General features: G+C 35.6%; 1 protein-coding gene across 2 annotated transcripts in view; it reads left to right on the top strand.

Annotated features, from left to right (window-relative positions):
• Positions 1 to 22842, top strand: part of LOC142977492 (uncharacterized) — a 43201-nt gene that overhangs the window by 4214 nt on the left and 16145 nt on the right. The window contains exon 1 of one of the 2 annotated variants that reach the window (XM_076121394.1): positions 17743 to 18144. The exons of the other annotated variant lie outside the window; for it this stretch is intronic. Coding sequence (XP_075977509.1) covers positions 17777 to 18144 — 368 coding nt within the window. The 5' untranslated portion in view covers positions 17743 to 17776. Of the gene's footprint in view, positions 1 to 17742; positions 18145 to 22842 lie in introns of those variants that run through there. 2 annotated transcript variants of the gene reach the window in all.

The following is a 22842-nucleotide window of genomic DNA, read 5'->3' as shown; positions in this document are numbered from 1 at the left end:
GATATTCTTTTTTATGGCTCTGTTATCTAGTTATGTTATCACTTTTGAGCCTGTCAGAACAGCATCATTTTGTTTTTATTGCCGCATGCACAACCCATTTGTACAAACACAATAAACATTTGAACTTGCACCCAATGCCATTTATAAAACAAGAAGAATCAAAATTTTGATCCTTAACTTTATTCTTTATACCTGAGTTATCTGAGTACATTAAAGATATTGATAAAGTTTACAACATTACACAGGTCCATGATTTTGTAACAAAACATTAAGTAACCAGTGTCAATGTAACGAGTAAATCGTAAATAAAAGTATTTATTTGTTTATAATTCCTATTTACATATGTACTTTTAACGTTATACAAAACTAAACTATAAATAACTTTTAACATTAAACTAAACTAAACTATAAATAATTAACAAAAAACAAAATATTTACAATTATACAATATATTTACAATATAAAATATGCATACAAAAGGAGTGTGTCATGCTGGCAGCATTGCTACGTTGGATTGCAAAAAGACAAATAGGGATGTTGCCTCTTAGACGAATAGGCAAGGAAGAAACAAAATTGTCATAGGTTTTAGTTAATGCATCTTAGAAATGAAATGGCGGACCAATAATAGCATCTTCGAGAGGCAAAACCTTGATATTTCCTTATTTGGCAGTTAGCTTATTTGAAAATTCCTCGTCTCAATTACTCAAAACCATTTTCCTTTTAAATACCAAGTAGGTACCTACCATTTTTAATTAGATAGGCCCGTTTTTACAATCCTGCCACACACTTTCTGTGACTGTGAGCTAACATGGAAACCATGTCATTAGTTACTAGTTGCTAAATGCAACCTTTATGTTTTCACAACAGTTTTTATTTGTGCTCCACTTCTTTTAGTCATTTTTCTTTGGCTAGGCTGTACTATTCCACTGGTCATCAAAGGCCTCCAAGGACATTATTTACTGATCAACACTATCGCCTGATTCGTGTGTCCAATTACTATCAAGTCATATAGTGATGTTATTTACTGTTTAGCCCTCCGCATTTAATTGTCATTTAACACAGCAATTCTTTGTCATCATAACGATTTTCTTTACCATTTATTTGTGTTCTTCTTCTTATCGTATTGTTAATGGACAACCTAGTGTTGGAGTTGCTTAAGCCGTCCGAAGGCCTCTTATCTTAATTGACAAAAACCGGGATCGACTATTTTGGTGTCCTGTGCATACCTACATAAATTATTACTATGCTTATTAAACCTGATTGTTGAGAGAAACGTAGACATGCAAAGCGCCTAATAAAAGTTAATAGCAATGTTTCACTAATACTACAAATACTTTGTATTGACCTTGACAGGAGTTCTCTCCTAGCACGTAGCTTTAGGTGTTAGTCCAGTCATTATAGTAAGTTCACCTCGGAATTCGAGATACCCAGCTGTAAATCTGTAAATACTTGTATATTGACATCCTAAAACTTGTCTCAAAACCTACATATGGTAGGGTGTACGCAACTATAAAATTTCAAGGTAACAAAAACCGGTTTTTTGCGCTTTTTTTGTAAATATCTCATTTCCTATGGAATTTTTGCTATGTGTATTCATTATTAATATTGTACAGTATAAAACTATCTACAAATTTTGTTTGCAAACATTTTTTTTACGGTGAACCGTTTTCGAAATAACCAAACCAGTATCACTCTGTCGCGCCGCGACTACAAATTATTATTATATCATCTGAACTCGCGAATTCGGCGCCGCGCCGGCGCGTCTCGACTCAGAGACGACACAGTAGGGATGATCGATATTAAGAAAACATCGATATTGATATCGATGTTAACATCGAACCAAAAGCATCGATGTACGGTAAAAATTGATCCAAAAACATCGATATGTGTAAAACATCGATGTTTTTTTTTAAATAAAATAAAAGCGTCTATAAATTATATTTATGAAAATGATGTATTGTTATTGTAATAACAAAAGTTAAACAAAAATATTAACAATCCCAGTATCTTTTGTCGACTGCGACTGAGACGGACGCGAACGTTGAATTGACGCAGACCTGACACTGTCAGTATTTTTTTTTATCGGTCAAGAAATGTGATGAGATAACTATTCATACGGCATCATCCGATTTTATTGACAATTAGTGTCAGTCATGTAATGTAGTGCATCCGAAATACGCTAGATGACGCCCAATTTTTTTTTTGTATATTAATTTTATAATTTATTTATTATTTTTTTATGACTTCAATTGAAGTTTTCGTATAATAATATTGAAGTCATAACATCGATGTTAAATGTTTTCCAGCTAAACATCGATGTTTATTCAACATCGATAAATATCGATCATCCCTACGACACAGACCTTCGAGCGGCGAATGCGCTACCTACCTACCTACCTACTAACGAGTTAGTTAGTATCACACAATATACCTATAAGTGACATAAGTGTTGTTACTTATTAATCTTTACTTATCACTTTGAGCGTGTTTTAGGAAAGCACTGCGCAGTATTTAGGCGTAGGTACGACGAAGCACAAGCGTCCTTTTTGTCTAAGATTAAATAAAAAACATTGAATTTAGCGTGTCAAGGCCACAAAACACTAGTTCGGGGCACAGTCACACTGGCGCGAATCGGCGTCATATCTAAATAGATTATAGTACATTGAACTGTGCTGCCACGTTGCGTCGCGTGCGCCGCCCGATAGCAGACTTCCTAAGAAAGAAAGGCATTAGTTCTTATAATAGCATTCTTTCTCATTTTAGTTCTATTGATTCGAATATCCTATGACTCGGAAAACCCGGGGGACAAGCTTAAAACTTAGAATGCGTTTTCTGTGTTATTAAATAGAAATAATAGTGTTATGTGATAGGTACTCGAAGATTACTAGGTTTTTTGTGCTTACTGTGTACAATAAATACCTATGTACCAGAGAGGGATAGCGATATATTTTCTATTTTCGTTCATAAATGAAAAAATACTAAAAGAGGAGTTTTTGTAAAAATAATTAGTTTTTGTACAGTTTAAAGTCTTGATTTTATTCATCACTATTGGTTTGATTTTATTCATCACTAATGGTAAAGGCAGAGGCGTGTACCTACATACAATTGTATTAATGTATGCTTTTCTCCTAAATTTATTTGGTTTAGCTACTTCGACAACAGCGAAGCTAGTAATTTAGGACTAGCTGACACGCGCAGCTTCGCTTGCGTCACATAAGAGAGAAAGGGTCATATTTTCCCCCTTTTTGTAACATTTTTTACTGGTACTCTGCTCCTGTTGGTCATAGCGTGATGTTATCATGCCTATAGCCTTCCTCAATAAATAGGCTATCCGACAGTAAAATAATTTGTCAATTCGCAACAGCAGTTCCTGAGATTAGCGCGTTCAAATAAAAAAACTCTTCAGCTTTATAATATTAGCATAGATATACATATAATGGCTGTAAATGAGAATGGATATTTATTGATAAACAAAGCAACAAATTTAACAGTTAATACCTAATTTATTGTCTTCCACAATTTGCGATTATAAACTAAACTAGGAATATGAGATCAATACAGAGAGTCTATTTTCTATAGAAATATTGGGAAGAAGGTAAAAAGGCTTAAGTGCTTATACACTACAATATTTACATAAAATTTAAAGCTTAAAGTCAGTCTTATGTAATATAACCTAAGTATAAATACAACAAATCACATGACATATAGTAATTTTGTTACACAAAAATGTACAAGAATAAATTAATTTACAATTAATTAATTAAATTGTTATTTTTTCACAATTATCATTATTTTGGTACATTTGGTACATAGGTTACCTACATTTATAAGATAAGTTAAAAATGTTAATGAGATTGACACATTTATTTAGTTATTTTTACAATTGGACCTATTTTCACAAAACAGAACCAACCCACATGAAATAACACTATTCAATAATATTCAAGCATTTCTTATAATTAGGTAGATACATATTTGCGCGCTCGTTCGAGTGTTTTAAGTCAGCTGGGTTACACCAGACGGAAGCAAAAGTAATGTCAAATCGAACTTTTAAATTCCAAACTAGCGCGTGATCTAATAGGTACCTAAAGTAAATACCTAACTCTAATTTAAAATAATAAAATAGTCTAACCCCCGGTTTCTAAGGCGCATTTAGCAGTAGTTTATCTATACAATAGCGTGAGATTAAAGGCAGTTTAATAGATAAACTACCGCTAAATGTTTCTAGTGTTTAAACACAGTTATAAAAGTAAGCACTATTTTCGTAAAATGACGATGTAATTATCATTGTCGTTTTAAGAAAATCCTTCAAGTAATAATGTAATAAAGGCATAAACGATCGACGATTGTAATATGTTCTTAGTTCATTCTAAGGCCTATAAAGACGGCTTTAACATACTCTAGGATTATTTTCGTGCAAACTTATATCACAACTACTACACGTAACTAGTCGGATCTTAAGAATATTTAGGTACCTACTAAAATATACATATAGGTAGGTACTGTCGATGAACATGCACAATGTTCAGCGAGTTTTGGAGCTCACTGTTTGAACGCTATACAGTCATTAGAGAAAATATATAGTACATTTATAGGTACTTTCATATTTTCCGTAATCATTGGCTTCCTGGGAGGCAGAGTATGCCAGTGATAAAACGGCCTATGTGATATAATTTTATGCTTGCATTTCATATTTTGTTCATTTACAAAAAAATTAAGCGATTTTAAAACTTGATCCTTGATTTCTCATTTGACTTGTTACAACTGCATGTTGTCATTAAAACAAATATATTTATCTTTGATGAGTCATTAAGTACTCTTGACGCGCCGTAAGTTTTATTCTGCATGCTTACTGCCGGCAGTATCTATTCAAAAATTAAATTCGGACTGCGCGGAGCAATCCGTCCGGTTGAACCGGTTTGTCACAATAAGGTGCAGCGCAGACGGCAGACTATCCGTGACGCACTTTTTAGTCTGTGAAAATAGAACTTATGCCATTATGTGCAGTAACGCACACAACGCGCAAAAAGTCCGGCAAGTTTAGCACAACAAACAAAGAAAACTAATTGTTTTCTCTACTATTTATAATGTACCTAATTCAATTTTGAATAGATATTATGACTAGGTCAATTGATTTATGGGTATGCGTCACATTAAAAGATTAAATTGTATTGCACTAAGTTTTCTTAGTGGCTCGACCCATATAAAAACCCAACACGAGAGAATTTAGGAACAACCGATTCGATGATTTTTAGCTATCCATAAAATATAATGAAAATTTTGACTGTGCGTTTAAGAGTAACCTAACTTACCCCCGGTTTCTAAGGTACGTTTAGCGGTAGTTTATCTATTCTATAGCGTTTAAACTCATTTAAAAAAACGCTATTGAATAGAGAAACTACCGTTAAAAGTACTCAGAAACCGTTGGTTAGTCCTGTGTTTTGATATAGGACTTCTAAAGATAAAAAAATTGATTATGCATTAAGCGAGAACGTACTTCCAAAGTCATCTCTTATACCTCTCGCCATCGTAGACGAATATGCTTGAGAGCATTCTTTTATCTCGGACAACCGATGCCACACTTCCATTGAATGTCAAACCACAATATTGGAATAAGTACTTAAAACAAAAAAAAGAGACCAGTTTCAAAACTTACGAATAAGTTTTCACAGTAATGATACACGAATTAAGTCTACGCCGACTGCATTCCAACTCAATCTAAAGTACCTATGGCATTGAAATGTAAGCTCGTGCTTAATATGAAACGACGCGTCGACCACGTTTAGACGATTATTGAACAATTATTATTTATGTACAATTCATACATACTTTAACCCCCGGTTTCTGAGGTACATTTAGCGGTAGTTTATCTATTTAATAGCGTTTAGACTCGTATAAAAAAAAGCTATTCAATAGATAAACTACCGCTAAATGTACTCAGAAACTAGGGTAAGACGAGTTAAGATACAGCTGGCGTTGAGATAGTTAAATGTGCAAAAAGTCCTTCTAAACTTGATTTCTCAGATACTTATCTGTGAGTGATCAAACCGGTAGTGAACTTTAAGAAACAGACGTTCAATGTAAGTGTAACCTTGGAAACCCGATACAGAAGCCTGGTCGCAAACATAAGCCTCTAAGCCACCGAATGACATAAGAGATCCCGATGGACCGACGACCTTACAAAATGTCCGAGTCAAAATATTTACGACCGCATATCGAACATGGCTCGTTGCTATTTTTATCCACTTGTACCTATTTAATAATAGAATGTAACGTATTTATGGTTAACGCGAAATGAGTGAGGATATTGAGATAGAATACTAAACATTGGAAAAATATTTTTGGCATAATTAACAGCAGCCGCGCGGATCGATCTCTGAGGTTGCGCTACACCTGCCGAGGTTGTTCTGTGGATGGGTGACCATTTTATATATATCGAATTCCTCCGTGTTTCGGTAAGCACGTTTAATTGTAGATCTTTGACAGTCGTTAACAGTTAGTCAGAAGCTTGAAGTCTGACAACCCGTCTTACCGAAAGGTATCGTATTATAACCCAGGCAACTGGGTTGTGGAGGCCCGATAGGCAGTTACTTCATATAAAATAAAATATAGGTAGGTACCCACGTTTCTCCACTAACCTACTTGGTTTTATATTTAGTTACGTCACAGATATTCAGGGTTGAACCGATTAGTTTTTTTTTTGTGCCAAGTTTCGCTTTCGTTGAATTATATCAGGCGCCCAGATCTGATGAGTCGATAAAAAGTACGGCATTTTTTATTAGAGAATATTATTCTTTGTAGTCGGTGTAATTGCTAATACTATTCATATTCACTTGATAACTTTGATGGCGGCTCCACATTATTGCCGTGAATTCACGCGCGTATTCTCGCCGTGAATTCACGGACCGACTCCATGCCCTCCACATTCACGGAATGCTCACAATAGTTCGAAGCCCTCCGCGAAATGGACGTAGAAGCTGCTGCTGCGATAACTTTATTTGCTGTGTTCCTATACCACTATATAGATGTCAAAAACAAGAAAGTTGTTGTTCCTCACACCATTTTTCTATAATCTGAAAAACTGAGCGCATTATACGGTCCGTACCCCTTTATAGTCCAGAGTAAACTGCGCCGGGGCCGTGAATGTGTATGTGTATGCGTGGACGCCGCGCGAACCCTTTGTCACGGGACTTTAATACCGACTCTGATCGGGGAACAGGCGTGAACGCGCGTGGACCCCGTGAAAACCGTCCACATTCACGTTCGCGTCTGTTCACGGAGCTTCACGGCAATAATGTGGAGCCGGCATGACAAAAAATTAGCAAACGTATAGCTGTTCGAAATGAGACCGTATATTTTGACTCTTAGATTCGCGCGAAATTAATACGAGAATTTGATAAAAGTCTTCGTTATACGCTGATCAAACGAACTAGGAACAAACTACAACGCCATAATAAACAGCAAATAATGAAATAATGTATGAATCATGATTTGACAATAACGCTAGGTCGTAAAACATAAATACAAGTTAGAACATCTTAACAGTTATAATATAACATAAAACATCTTAGAAGAGAACCTTGTCACGCACGATTTATATTGATCATGGTAATTGATTCTAAGTACGTATTTCCTAAATCTTTATTTATGAAATACCTACTCACTACAGTTACTTTTAAGTGTGTCAAAATGAACACAGATAGCCGCAAAAGCCTACGAGCGGCTGATATGCTAAAACAGTGGTTCCCAACATATGGCTCGCGAAAAATTATAAAATTTAAAATTTTCGGGATGATTATTACACTTTATTTTTAATATACTAACAAAGTGGTCCCTGCTAGCAAGAATAATATAAAAGTGATCCCGGAATAAGAATAGGTTGGGAACCCCTGTGCTAAATACTGAATTTAGTAGGTATAGGTAACTCCGCAGCTCCGCCAGCTGCGAACCACACGAGGCTCTCTATTAAGTTGATGGATTAAAGTTGTTAAGTTTCGATAAAATTTGTTTCGAAACAGTGTTATTTACACACATACGAGTATATCAAGACGGCTGAAAATAGCCGGCTGAAAACAGCCGTCTGAAAACAGCCGTCTGAAAACAGCTGTCTGAAAACAGCCGTCTGAAAACAGCCGTCTGAAAACAGCCGGCTGAAAACAGCCGTCTGAAAACAGCCGTCTGAAAACAGCCGGCTGAAAACAGCCGTCTGAAAACAGCCGTCTGAAAACAGCCGTCTGAAAACAGCCGTCTGAAAACTGCCTACACCTTTGGGTAAAAACCCAAAGGTGTAGGCAGAGTAACATGATATACTCCCGGTTCACAGCTATGTATCATGGTTCATACGTACTAAATAATTTGTTGCTGATCTGTACGCTGATTCTTGACTGTGTTTTAAAAAAATGGTTCTTTTTCTCGACTCCCCTTCAAGCCATTGTCACAGATTCTTCGTATCTAAGGGAGTTATATGTAAATATTAGCTATCTTGTTATCAGCTGTTTTAACAATCATATACAAATTAATACTGAAAAACAGAATCTTTACTGGCTATAAAATATTGTAGTATTGATATAGAGCCTTCAAAGATCGTTTGTTGGCATTTTTTTTAAATAAAAAAAGACTGTAACCCATTATTATTGTACAATTGAAATAATATTTATTATTTAGGTACTCTAAAAGGGAATAGACCCGAATGCTTTCGTACGGATCACTTTAAACAGCCAATAAAATGCATTTCCATTAACTACATTTGGCATGCGTAGGTAGAGTTTTTTTAAACTAGATTGAATAAATATGCTCAGTAGTCACTGTAGTCAGTATCTATATAAAAATAAAGAAAAATGTAATTTACTGCTAATAATAAAGACGAATTCATACTTACAGTTTACGTCGTATACAAACAGGAGCACACTGGCCTCTTCGTTAGGGGTTTTGCAAAACACAGTTACATTGAAGTCTTTAAGAACTTTCAATAGCCAAAAACTTATAGTTTAACACTTCCATAGATGATCAGCTTCAAAATCAGTCTTATAAAACAGTAAATTTGTGGTTCATGGCCATTATAGTCAAAGTCACGGGTTCAAAGCTTTACCACTTTTAAACTTGATTGCTACAATCACTATAAATCAGTAATTTGCAACTGTAGAATTGATATTAATTACTTCGTAGACTTCGAAGTTCTTCTGAAGCCGCTTTCTGTAGCGCCAAGCTGGTATGGTACAAGCTTCCAGCTGTATCATACTGCTTACTCGTCTGATAACAGACTTGCACCATGAACTTAAAATATGCCACGCATTTGATGATAAAGTTTGAAGGTAAACAAATGCTGTCCCGAAATTGAGGAGTTACGTTTCCGTCCACCACACTGGCCACGTTCAGCTTTAGGTCTCTTCATTCTTAAAATGTTTAGATTACTTCGAAAAGTAACGAAATAGATTTTTAAAGTCTATTTCTTTAGAGTGTTACAACAAACATCGATTAGCAATATCAACCATAAATCAAGTGAGATGTATTATAACCATAGTGGGTAAAATTATTTGTCAGTATTTTTTCTTTGCAGCTGTACTTTTGCCAATTTAAAATTTTATATACAATAATCACTTAAATCTGTGTCTTGACTAAATTATTGTATATCACTAGTAAAATTTGCAACAAATTAAAGGTCTTAATCGTTCTGCAGCTCAGAGTAGACTATAATTTCTCCATCCAGACGTATCGGTTTTATATTAAATATTACGTACCGAACTGATACGTTGCGCAATTTATTGTTGCGCTGCAATTGTTTTGTAATTATGCAATTGTTACAATTTTGATGATACATTCTTTATTAATATTATGTCACCAAAGTCAAGCTTTGCTAGCTGTACCGAATTTGCAGTTGCAAACACGATGTAAGATACCCAGAATCTCATTTGCCGGGAATTATGTTAGTGCGAAGAAAAAAGACTTTAAAACAATTTTCCCAAGTTCCTTTTAGTTTCCCACCTAGAGGTACATGTAAATTCTCTATGTTTTAAAAAAATATCCTGCTACTATCTGATGGGATTTAAAGGATAAACGTTTATAAACTCCCGCGACTTGTACCTACACATAATATCATAATGCAACGGGTATTAAACGCAATTGATAATATAATTAAAGGGTAGGATACCTTATTTGTTTTCCCGACATTTCGATCGAATTAAATCACGGGCTGACTGATAAGGGATGTTGAGACATTTTTAGTCGATGGTTTACCTAAAACGGTTATACATTAAATGAACTGACCTAAATTCCTTACCCATAAAGCATTTTAAAATAAAGTAAGCAAAATTGCCCCATTGCTGTGTCATTGTACGGCACAAGTCTTCTCCTGTGAAGAGAGTAGGGTTAGTCACAACTGAGTCATTCATGATTAAAATTTAATAAAACATAGAACTAATTTTATTAAATGTTTATTTATTTGGCTCACTAACTACAAAACACTAGTTTAAAAATAATTTCTTGTGTAATCTGCAATTTTATCTGCACACAACCGAAAATTTTGGTTCGACGTAACAATTATTTTAAATATACCTACCATATAAATAATGTTTACAAGCTCTAACTTTTACGCCCTATTTTATCTTCAGGAAACGATCATTGATAAAAACAACTGAATTTCGTACTTTTTTACTTGTTGCGTGATTTTATGTAGTTATATGTATGTTACTATAACACAACCATCTAGGTAAATTATGATGTTATTTTTCTCACATGAACGAAAAGCTCGTCTTAGCATAGTTTCATACTTTTGGTAGTTGAATGAAAAAGAAGTTCCTTATTTCTAATAGAATAATACTCAAAATCGCTAATAGTGACATAATTCTCTTTAAAATTAATGTGTTACGTATAAAGTCTTACCCCCTATTTTACCCTAATAGTAAGTGAAGTATAATATGCCTACTACTGTATATTTTTTACAAAATTTAAGTTTTTCGGTCAGAAAGTCTGGGATAGCAGTGGTGAGTCAGTGATTGTGTGACTCAGAACTTGTGTCTATAGATAAAATAATAAACTTAGTAATGCATTTGAAGATGTTTAATTAAAAGGTTATCATAACGTTAAATAGGTATATGATAATGGTGGCTGGATCTATGGTCTTAGCGGCAGTGTTTTACTCAATCTGGGAATCGATCCCGGGACCTCGTGGTTACTCGGATACCCTATCGACCGCACCAAAGAGGCTGTCACTTCGTCTATCCGATAGATTACCAGACACTTATCTATAAGCTATGAAACTGGTCCTTATTATCTATACTAATATTATAAAGCTGAAGAGTTTGTTTGTTAGTTTGTTTGTTTGAACGCGCTAATCTCAGGAACTACTGGCCCGATTTGAAAAATTCTTTCAGTGTTAGATAGCCCATTTATCGAGGAAGGCTATATATCATCACGCTACAACCAATAGGAGCAGAGTAGCAATAAAAAATGTTACTATCTTATGTGACGCAAGCGAAGTTGCGCGGGTCAGCTAGTTATAAATAAATGTAGTTGTGAGGTACCCATAGCCAGTTGCACTCACCGATCGGTAAACGATTTGTGGGTTAAACAGACCTTAGTGTTGACATACTAGGTATAGATGGGTGACCGCATAGTGGTATTTGAAATGGGCGTCTTTGTGCTTCGAACTTTGGCACTAAGTTGACCGCTTACCATACGATAAGAAGAACAAAAAGGTACTAACCTACCAGAATTTATGGTTATATCTAGGCCAACGACATCATATCGGCACTGTCACGAGTGGGATTCGAATCTAACACACAATCGTAAATCCGATGCCCCAGTCTTTGAGTCAGCACCTTATTTATTTACTTATTTCCTTGTTCCTATTCTTTATAGGAAAACATGACTGTGAAAAATATATATATAGAAATGAAAACATTACTACGTTAGTAGGTACTTACAGGTAAATTGATTCGTAAATTTGTGATAACTAGATAAATAAATCGTTACTAATATTATAAAGCTGAATAGTTTGTTTGTTTATTTGAACGCGCTAATCTCAGGAGCTACTGGTTCGAATTGAAAAAATATTTTTGTGTTGAATAGACCATTTATCGAGGAAGGCTTTAGGTTATATAACATCACGCTGCGACCATTAGGAGTAGCAACGAAAAATGTTCCAAAGCGGGAAAAATTGTGACGTATTCTCTCTTATGAGACGCAAGCGAAGTTGCGCGGGTCAGCTGTAAATAAATATAAACCGTTGATGTCCCACTACTGGACAAAGGTCTCCTCCTGGAAAAAGGGAGGGCTTAGACATTGAGTCAGTCACGCTGGCCAAGAGCGAGTTTGGGGTCTAGGGATACCTTCAAGTTCTAATGAACTCTCAGGCATGCAAGGCTGCATCACGGTGTTTTCATTCACCGTTGTTACAAGTGATATTGATTTCTTATACAATAGATCATTATTATTTTCCCACGCAAGTGGTCGCAGGTTCGAATCCGAGGCAACACACCAATGATTTTTCGAAGTTATGTGTGTATTAGAAATAATTATCACATGCTCCAACGGTGAAGGAAAACATCGTGAGGAAACCGTGTATACCTAAAATTTGTTTAATACATTTATCGAGGTCATGCAAAGTCCCCAACCCGCACTTGGCTAGCGTGGTGGATTCAAGGCCTAACCCCTCCCTCATTACGGGAGTAGAACCTTGCCCAGTAGTGGGACATTAATGGTTTAAATTTATTATTATTTTCTATAGGTACCTACCTACCTATATTCAATGTTGTCAATCACTACATATTTTATACGGTCTCCTCGCCATGTCTGTCTGCCTTTCGCGATAAACTCAAGTTTGCTGAACGGATTTTCACGTGGTTTCCAGTAATAAGCGCAACGATTTCCGAGGAAGGTTTAAGTATCTAATTAGTAATTTATAACCTGGGCATAGCAAGGGTGGGCCGCTAGAAACAAAAAAACCATGTTGCAAGTAACGAAGAACAGTATATGGCACTTTTTTGATAAGGCTATCCACTTCATCAAATACTTAATTAACTTTCTTTCAAAAGCTATTTTTTAATAGACTACGTTAGATTTGTAATTTAGGGCCATAATAAGTTTTATAAGTTTATAGATACTAATGAATTAACTGACCAAACTAATCTTTAATTGGAACGCGTAAGTTCAGTTTAGAAGTCATAGCCATTGTTTGCGCCGTTTCTTTGCATCGTTTCACCAATTTATACATTAAAGCTATAAATACATTCGATTTTTCTTGAATTACGTAAATAAAATTCATAAATTATGTATAGGGGTATTCAGAGACTGAAGAACGCCCCTTGCGAAAACTAACCTTGCTTCATTCCCACCCATACATCTTGTCATGGATTATATCATAAATTACACAATTATTATCACGATTGAGATTCACAACATTATGTTATCATGCTGAAATAAGTTGGGGGTCTACTTGTCGTATCTATTAGCCTTAAGTGAGTGAAAATAACAATAATAATATGTAATAGTCGATAATCGTTGATAACGACAAATAATAATCTATATGTAATGTATTAAATATTGTGTCATGTGTGTTGCGCTATTGTTGCGTTATTTATTCTAGTTGATTGGTTGTTTGTCGTTTGGTTAGTGGAAAACCTGGTGTCAAAGTTGTTCAAGCCGCCCGAGAGGGCTTTGACATGGCTTAACGACTGTTATCTTAGAAGACCATAACCGGGACCGACTTTTAACGTGCCCTCCGAAGCACGGAGACGCACAGCTCGAATACCACTCTGCTGTCACTTACCACAGATCGTTTACCGATCGGTGAGCGCAACTGGCTATGGGGCTATTAAAGTTGATGGCTTGATGGATCTATACGGGATATTAGGTTTTGGTTGAAAAAAAAAAAACCTATTTGAATGTAGTACTACATATATTAAATTAAGAACAGAAATGATTTCTTGAGAGTTCAGAGCATGAAGACAGCGGGTATGCCATACCATTTCATTCAGATGATGAAGATGTTTGTCGCCAAACTCACACTGAAATATAAGGAATAAACATTACAGATTAAAATGACCAGCCATATTTCAATGACATTAGAGCCGTATTTTGCACTAAGACATCGTGATTTATATGGGAATTCTATCTTATACTTAAATATGTGAACATATTGTCAACTAATCCGGCTATAGATATGCAATGAAAATAATACTTACCCACAGTAATAATTCCACGTGAATTGAGTTGCTGGCCGACGTTAGTGTTAAAAAAATATGATAAATTTAACCCAAAAATGTCCTACTGCTAGATGCGAGATGGCCAAGTGCGGGTTGGGGAGTTTCCATGCCCTTAGTAGGTACATGTATTAAACAAAAGTTTAGGCATGCAAGGTTTCATCACGATGTTTTTCTTCACCGTTAGAGCAAGTGATAATTATTTTTAATACACACATAACTTCGAAAAGTCATTGGTGTGTTGTTATATTTGAAAACTTAAAATTAGTTGTACCTTTGTACTATGCATAAAATGATAATGATTCAATTGCATCATGTAAATACGTTAAGGTTATTCACCCAAACGAGTGACTCAGAAAAGAATTGCTAATAGTATGGTTATAACTGACCTCGGTTATATATGTATATATCATTCTAAATCAAACCGTTCGTGTAAAACAATCTTCTTATTTTAAAGCACTGGATCCGTTGGCCATGAAAACCTGGTATTAGGGTCGCCAACTATACTGTTTTAAACAGTATTATACTGTTTTTCATTAAAATATGTTTTTTCCTGTTGAACAAAAAAAAAAGTACATACCTATACAAAATACCTACTTTTTTTTGTCTATACTAATATTATAAAGCTGAAGAGTTTGTTTGTTTGTTTGTTTGAACGCGCTAATCTCAGGAACTACTAGTCTGATTTAAAAAAAATATTTCAGTGTTAGACAGCCCATTTATCGAGGAAGGCTATAGGCTATATATCATCACGCTACGACCAATAGGAGCAGAGCAGCAGTAAAACATGCTACAAAACGGGGAAAATTATGACCTATTGTCTCTTATGTGACGCAAGCGAAGTTGCGCGGGTCAGCTAGTGTATGATAAGAGCTGCGAGCATTGGAATAGAGCATTTATTCATTTCATGAAAAATGAGCTCCTCATTTATTTTAATTTCAGTTATAATTGCTGTGGGTCATAGATTAAGGGTTGGGCTAGTTTGGGTAAAAACTTGGCTCTTTTTGAGATCTGATTACTTTTTGACAGTGCGAGCTGTATATGGTCTCGAATTTTACATGAAAATATAACGATTTATGTCAATAGCATACTTAATTGAACCACAATATTGAATTTGAATGTTTATAAGGGAGGTAGGTGTGTATTTATATCGTGTGTGATTAAAAATACTTATTGAGAATCAATACTCCGCGTATACCATTGAAAATTGAACCTTCATTAAAAACTTACAAGACTGCTTTTAATTCAGTAAAAAAATAATTTTTTGGCTCTCCCAAATCAATATCATTTTGTCCTATACCTACATTAAAAGTTAATTTTTCCTTCTGTTTTTGATCTGGTATGCTCTATAAAAACATATTTCCCGTAATAAAATATGACGACACGCGAGCGAAGTTGCGTACAAGACCAGACCTGTATCAACAATACGAAACAAAGTTATTGTGTGATAAAGCCTGATCATTGATTCATACAATACCTAGACATGATTGCCTACAAGATAGAACTTGTGTCAACATAAATATTGCTATTACTGATAATGTTATTTGCCATGCAACTCGAGTGAGTCACTAGGTCTAGCATTTTTCGTTAATCCGAATTCTCTTTATAGCTGACCCGCGCAACTTCGCTAGCGTCACATAAGAGAAAATGGGTCATAATTTTCCCCGTTTTTATTTAAACATTTTTTACTGGTACGGTACCTACTCTGCTCTTATTAGTCGTAGCGTGATGATATATAGCCTATAAGTATTTTTCAAATCGGACCAGTAGTTCCTGAGATTAGCGCGTTCAAAGAAGCAAACAAACAAACAAACTCTTCAGCTTTATAATATTAGTATAGTATAGATAGATTAGTATAGATATGCGCGGTTATTATCACACGTCTGTTGCCCGGTTTCTGAGACACATTTAGCGGTAGTTTATCCATTGAAACTATCATGATATCAGCTTAAATGCTATTGAATTAAAAATTATTTGGCCAGTAAAACCAGTCACTCGGTACCCTATTAACGTGTAGTTCACGGAATCATTCGTTTCGAACACCGAGCGGGCGGGTGATAAACCGGCAGTGTGAGTAGGGTAAGGGACGCGGAGTATCCAACTGGAGGTACCGCGTCCTGGCCACTTTATGGTGACTGTTGAAGGAACACCGTCAGGTTTTTAGACGGTATGTAAAAAAGCCGTAACGCCTAGGCGGCGGGAGAGCCCGACAGACCCCCGCTTCCTCCCTGGAGCGGGACATGCAGTAATGCATTTTGCTGATAAAAAAAAGCCGTAACGCCTAGGCGGCGGGAGAGCCCGACAGACCCCCGCTTCCTCCCTGGAGCGGGACATGCAGTAATGCATTTTGCTGATAAAAAAAACCTATAATTTATTCAAATAGGTCTAATATTGACACTTATGATAGTCGTTACAATTACTGAATCTACCACTAGCTCGGAAAGGGGGTAGAGCCTTATGAGAAGAGCAAGCAAGAAACTCACGGCCACTCTTTTTAATCGCCAAATGATTTGCAATGTGGTTGATACAATAATTGATCATGCGAGGCGCTGCCAACAATCATCGATGTAGACTAAACGTCAATTATGTATTTGGTCATTTGTTGCTTACAAAAATGATAAATTCTGCCTAGTGTTTGGTACTACACACCAGTACTCGTATACTGTATTAATTATTTTAATGAAGCCCGGATACCATCTTAATGGTTAATAAACTAGCGATAAAAGGCTTTCCTGTGGTTCGCAATCGCTTAAATTTTACGTCATCATCACAATTTGAAACAGACTAACAATCGACGGTCTCTCTTGTTCTGGATTGTATCACTATATTTCAATCAGTCCACCTATCCCATTGCTTAAAAACGCAAACATGTGTTATCAATATTCCGCGCATGATTTAGTCAGATTTTGCGGTAGATAGGAACATAGCGCTAAAAATTATTCTTATGTAAACCTATGAGTGCAAATTTTAAAAAAAGCTTCATGAATGAATTAACATTTATCATTATAATTTCCATCTGCTTATACCTACCTACCTAATTTACCTGTTTGATTAAACGGTTCTACTTGTTTTGAGGCACATTTGAAATCGCGAATTTTATCGCCTGCCTGGAAATGTAATTTATTTTTGCAAATAATTTATTATTAGCAGAAAGAAATTGAAAATCTGAAAAAACAAAACGCAACAAAATTCTAATCAGTACTGATTTCTTGACCTTTGACCAGTAATAGAAGATGATCTAATTTCGAAGGCTTATTTCCATCACAATTTGTCTGGTGTCAGACTCCGTCGCGTCGTTGTATCAAAGAATCACGTGTATATCTGTAGGTATATCTTATGCGTGTATATGTTACGGTCAAAACTCTTAACCAGTCAAAAATTCAATGACTAGCAAAATCAGTCAAAAGTACTTTTTACCCTAAAGCTTTATTGAATGATATTCATCTCATTTGATATTACATCAAGTCGCAGGAGCCCCGCTTCTCAGGGCTTCCCTTTCTGGGTGGTAAAAAAAATTACATGAAGGCTAAGCCTTTTAACCCAACCGACTCATGTTGTTCAGGCAAAAGTACTTTTGAATGAGTTTGTTAGATACCTACTACGCAGCTACGTACGTGGCCGGCGCAAGGGCAATGTTAGGTTGTGTTAAGCGCGCTCACCGAGGCTTCAGTCGACAGTCAGTATTCTTTCCGTCTCGAAGCGTGTCGGACGTTTCCCTGAAGATGAATTTTAAAAAATTTTTCGCTACTCTCACTGTTGTTTTAAGTGGATTCGAAGTGTCGGGTTTACCTACTTCAAATAAATCACTTATACAAGAAAAATATAATTCCATTTTAAACTATCGAAGTTCCGATGTGCATCAAGTGGACAAGAGACATAACATTGTTGTTAGCACGTGTTTCATTGGGTCATACCAATATGCCGGAGAATGCAGGTCATTAAAAAAGTAAGTGATTTTGTTTTGTAAAAAATATTAGGTCTGTGTCACGCTGTCGTCGGCACCAAATCGCACAATTTTGTTTATTAATATTAGTGTTAAATTAATTGTCGACAATTACCTAATAATACATAGTATTCAACTATAATTATGAATATTGAATTTGGACTTTTTACAAGAATAATGAGTGATAAAAAAAATGCTCTGAAATTACGCTTAAAACGCGACATGACGTACGTACCTAATAGTAAAAACGTAACGTAACGAACGTAATCGAGCTCTAGTGGACTTAGGGATGCATGAAAATTAATGAGGGATTTTACGAAAACTAATTACGTTTTTGGAATCTACGCCGAAATACAAGCTATCAATATTGATTGCCTTGAATATACTTAACTTAACAGAGGCTGCAATTTTGTTCCAGCAGTTGTATCTGTTAAGGTGACGTCATGCTTTATCAGGTAACGTTGTTTTGCATTTTGCATCTTGTAATAGGAAGGAAACATAATAATATAGTCATTTTCTCTTTGATGCTTCTTCTTAAAGTACCACTTTGTTAATTTGGCTTGAACTTGAAAAAGCTATCCCAAAGCTTCATCTGAAGTAAATTTACGATCTCAATTTTTACTCAAAAGACTGTTTTTGGCTTCCTGAATATCCGGTGGATCTTGAAGTAGGTGTCCGAGGATTTCAACTAGGTATTCCTACTAAAACAAAAACCCATTAATATTTTATACAAAATTTAGGGCTCCAGAACTCGAAAAACACTGAGTATATCAAAAATGCCATAACATAAAATATTTATATTTGTAAATAGAATTCAAAAATACTCATTTCAGTCCTTATGTCCCATTTTGACGATTTCAGCCCACTGTGCGCCGGCGACGAAGTCGCTTACGACCTCTTGTAACGTGCGCCAATGTGAATAGCTCGAACTTAAAACGCGGCTCGCCTGCACCTAGAACACACTCTTGGCGCCAAGTGTACGGTCTATATCTCTTTAAAATCTGTGATCTTTAAATCTACGAACCGATATTTTTGTCAATGAGTCAGCGGACTTCATTGTAATGGCAACATAATAATTTGTTTGTAAACAATACATAAGTAGGTAGGTACAATAAATTTATAACAAAGAAAAAACGAAAACGTTTTATAAGCTTATAGAGTTTTTAACAAATTAATTATTTTAATTATAAATAAGACTGATAGCGTTAAAATATTTTATTTGCTTTTGGCCGCCGAAATTATAATATACTAGATGAAAACCCGGCTTCGATCGGGTCAAATGGAACTCTTAATATATGCATAGGTAGTTCTATTGCTGTTATTGAAAAAAAAACAAAGAGTATACCATAAAAAGTGTCAAAAACAATATTTTCGCCAACCGTCAACGATTCAAAACCAAAGATGGCGACTGCGGTTTGTTTGTCAGTGCCATTAGAATTTAACGAAATTCTTCATAATCCGAATTTTGCGATATATGTTGTCGAGCTACTGCCGAATGCGTCCAAACGATGCGATTGACGCACGAGCCCCTGTCATGTGCGAGTTGCTGCCGGGTGAGCAGGCGAGTGAAAAAAAAAAATTGTTGAAGTAATCGGATGCGAGCTACTGACTCTCGCACGTACGAGTTACTCTGAAGGCTTACTCGTACGCTAGCTCGCACTGTGTAAACCAGCCATAAGGTTTCGACCGAGTCTACCGTACCCCATGACGAAATTATTAATACCGTAAAACGGGGTGAATAGAAAAAAAAACAGGAAAGTTTTCAAGGCCAATATTTGAGTACTCCTCGTTGAAGAATTTTGTTCAAATTTTAAAATGCGAAAAACTTCTCTGCGGTGTCATAATTGTTTAAATGTTTAAATTGATATTTATACCCAAAAAATCGTCCTCGAATGCTTTAATATCGACGCCCAAAACTTTGGATTTAAAGTGGGATTTCTTTTTTAATGAGTTGTTTGAAGTGTTTATCTCTTTACGTAAGGCGCCCATAGCCAGTTGCGCACACCGGTCAGTAAACGATCTGTGGGTTAAGCAAACCTTGGCGCGGTCATTCCATAGATGGGTGACCGTATAGTGGTATTTGAACTGGGCGTCTCCGTGCTTCGGAGGGCACGTAAAAAGTCGGTCCCGGTTGTTGTCTATTAAAATAACAGTCGTCAAGCCATGTCAAAGGCCTTCTGGCGGCTTAAACAACTTTGACACCAGGTTGACCACTAACCATACGATAAGAAGAAGATCTCTTTACGTGTATATTAATCTATAAAGATACAATATTGTTAATTGAAAAAACGTTTTTAAACACAGTTTTTCCATTCACCCCTTTGGTCGTTTCCATTTACCCCTATCGCTGGGTGAATAGAAATTGACCATTTTTTTAATGAAATATCGTAAAATTATGCATATTTTTGGACAAATATGGGTTTAACTCTTTCTTTATGGCGCCGGACATGATATAAAATAACCCGACAATAAAAATAACAAGTTATTCGCAACAAATTTTTAGGACAAAGTTGAAAATCGTTTCTATTCACCCCGTTTTACGGTATAGAAGAATATAGAAGATAGATGATTTCCTCAAAGAGACTGCATTTTTCCCTGCCACGGCTGACCAAAACTTCATTTCTTTTTGTCAAAGTCAAAGTCAAATATTCTTTATTTCATAAACTTTAACAAGTATTTGAAATCGTCAAAATATTTTTTATCTACCACCGTTTCGGAAAAGCTGTTGCTCGTGAGAAGAAACGGCAAGAAACTCACGGCTTGCTCTTTTTAAATGTCAATATTTGCAAATTAATAACAATGTCATAATAATGAAATTTAACAAATTAATAACAATGTCATAATATCAAATTGTAACACATTATTTTGAAATAGACTTGGTAGAAGCAGCACAGTCCCAAGCTTTGTTATCATCTAAATAATCTTTAATAGTATAATATCCCTTACGACATAAATTACTTTTAACTAATAACTTAAATTTATTGAGACTTAAATTTTGAATTTCACTCGGGATTTTATTGTAGAATCGCACACACTGACCTCTGAAGGATTTATTTATTTTTTGGAGCCTAGTGGCTGGGATAACAAGTTTGTTTTTATTGCGTGTATTTATGTTGTGCATGTCACTCTTTTTTTTAAAAAGGGCGATATTTTTTTGTACAAATTAAATTTTCATAAATATATTGACTTGCCACTGTCATTATATTTATTTCCTTGAATTTTTCCCTTAGTGAATGTCTGCTTCCTAAATTATAAATTGCACGAATAGCCCTTTTCTGCAGCACAAAGATGGTTTGGGTGTCGGCAGCATTACCCCAGAGTAGAATTCCATAAGACATGACACTATGGAAGTAACTGAAGTAGACTAACCTAGCTGTTTCAATGTCAGTAAGTTGACGAATTTTTCTGACCGCGTAGGCTGCAGAACTAAGTCTATTCGCCAATTGTGATATATGAGGTCCCCACTGTAACTTACAATCTATTGTAATGCCTAAAATTTTAGCATTATCCACAAGGTCCAACATATCTTCCTTCGTCTTTACTGCTGTTTTCACTGGTTTGACATTAGGTGTTACAAATTTTATACATTTAGTTTTTTGCTCGTTTAAAAGCAAATTGTTAACATCAAACCAGTCTACCACCTTTGAGATAACAATGTTCACGTCGTCAAGAGTGGTTTGTTGTCGTTTAAGTTTAAACAATAATGAAGTGTCATCTGCGAACAGTACTATCTCGTGACTATCCTTAACAAGATGTGGTAAATCATTAATATAAACTAGAAACAAATAAGGACCGAGTATTGAGCCTTGAGGCACCCCTATTTTAACCGCAGATCCCGCAGATCGCTTTCCGTCAACCTCGACCCTTTAAATCCTATTATCTAAATACGAGATAAGAAGATTCAGTGCCGAATGTTGTATACCGTAGTGATGTAATTTCCTGATCAATGTTTCATGAGGAACACGGTCGAACGCCTTGGACAAATCACAGAAAATGCCGAGAGCATCGTGTGAGTCCTCCCAGGCGTCGAAGATGTGGTTCACAAGCTCAACACCAGCATCGATAGTGGAGCGACCCCTTGTGAAGCCAAATTGTTTCCTATGTAATAAATTGTGTTTAGTAAAGAAACAATGCATTTGATCGAATATTAATTTTTCAAAGATTTTACTAAATGTAGGCAGTACTGAAATAGGTCTAAAGTTAGTGGGGTCTGATGTACTGCCTGACTTAAATAATGGTATTACTTTACTATGTTTCATTAGCTCAGGAAACACACCACCATCTACGCACTTATTAAATATTAGAGCTAATTGGGGCGCAACTAGATCAATAATAGATTTTGTAATGACTAGGTACTGAATTACCCCAAAGATCTGCAGTATTTTTTACATTAATACTATTAAAAACTTTTATAATGTCCTGATGCCAGACATAGTCAAACCTAAAAGTAGTGTTACACATAGTAACGTTTTCTTTAAGAATGCTTTCAGCGACAGTGGGTGATGAGTTCAAAGATTGGGTAGTCGAGATTGGAATGTCTGTGAAAAATTTTTCAAAAGCATGGGCTACGTCGGAATCCGTCCTAATGGTTCTGTTACCAACACTCAAGCAATATTCACGATCGTGGCCCCTTACTCTTCCAGTCTCACTATTCACTACACTCCAAGTCATTTTATATTATTGAACTCAAGTAGCGAGCCT

The sequence above is a fragment of the Anticarsia gemmatalis genome, chromosome 13 (genome assembly GCF_050436995.1).
Source record: "Anticarsia gemmatalis isolate Benzon Research Colony breed Stoneville strain chromosome 13, ilAntGemm2 primary, whole genome shotgun sequence".
NCBI classification, from domain to species: domain Eukaryota; kingdom Metazoa; phylum Arthropoda; class Insecta; order Lepidoptera; family Erebidae; genus Anticarsia; species Anticarsia gemmatalis.
Note: the sequence above shows the minus strand (reverse complement) of the source record. Positions and strands in the feature narration are given on the sequence as shown.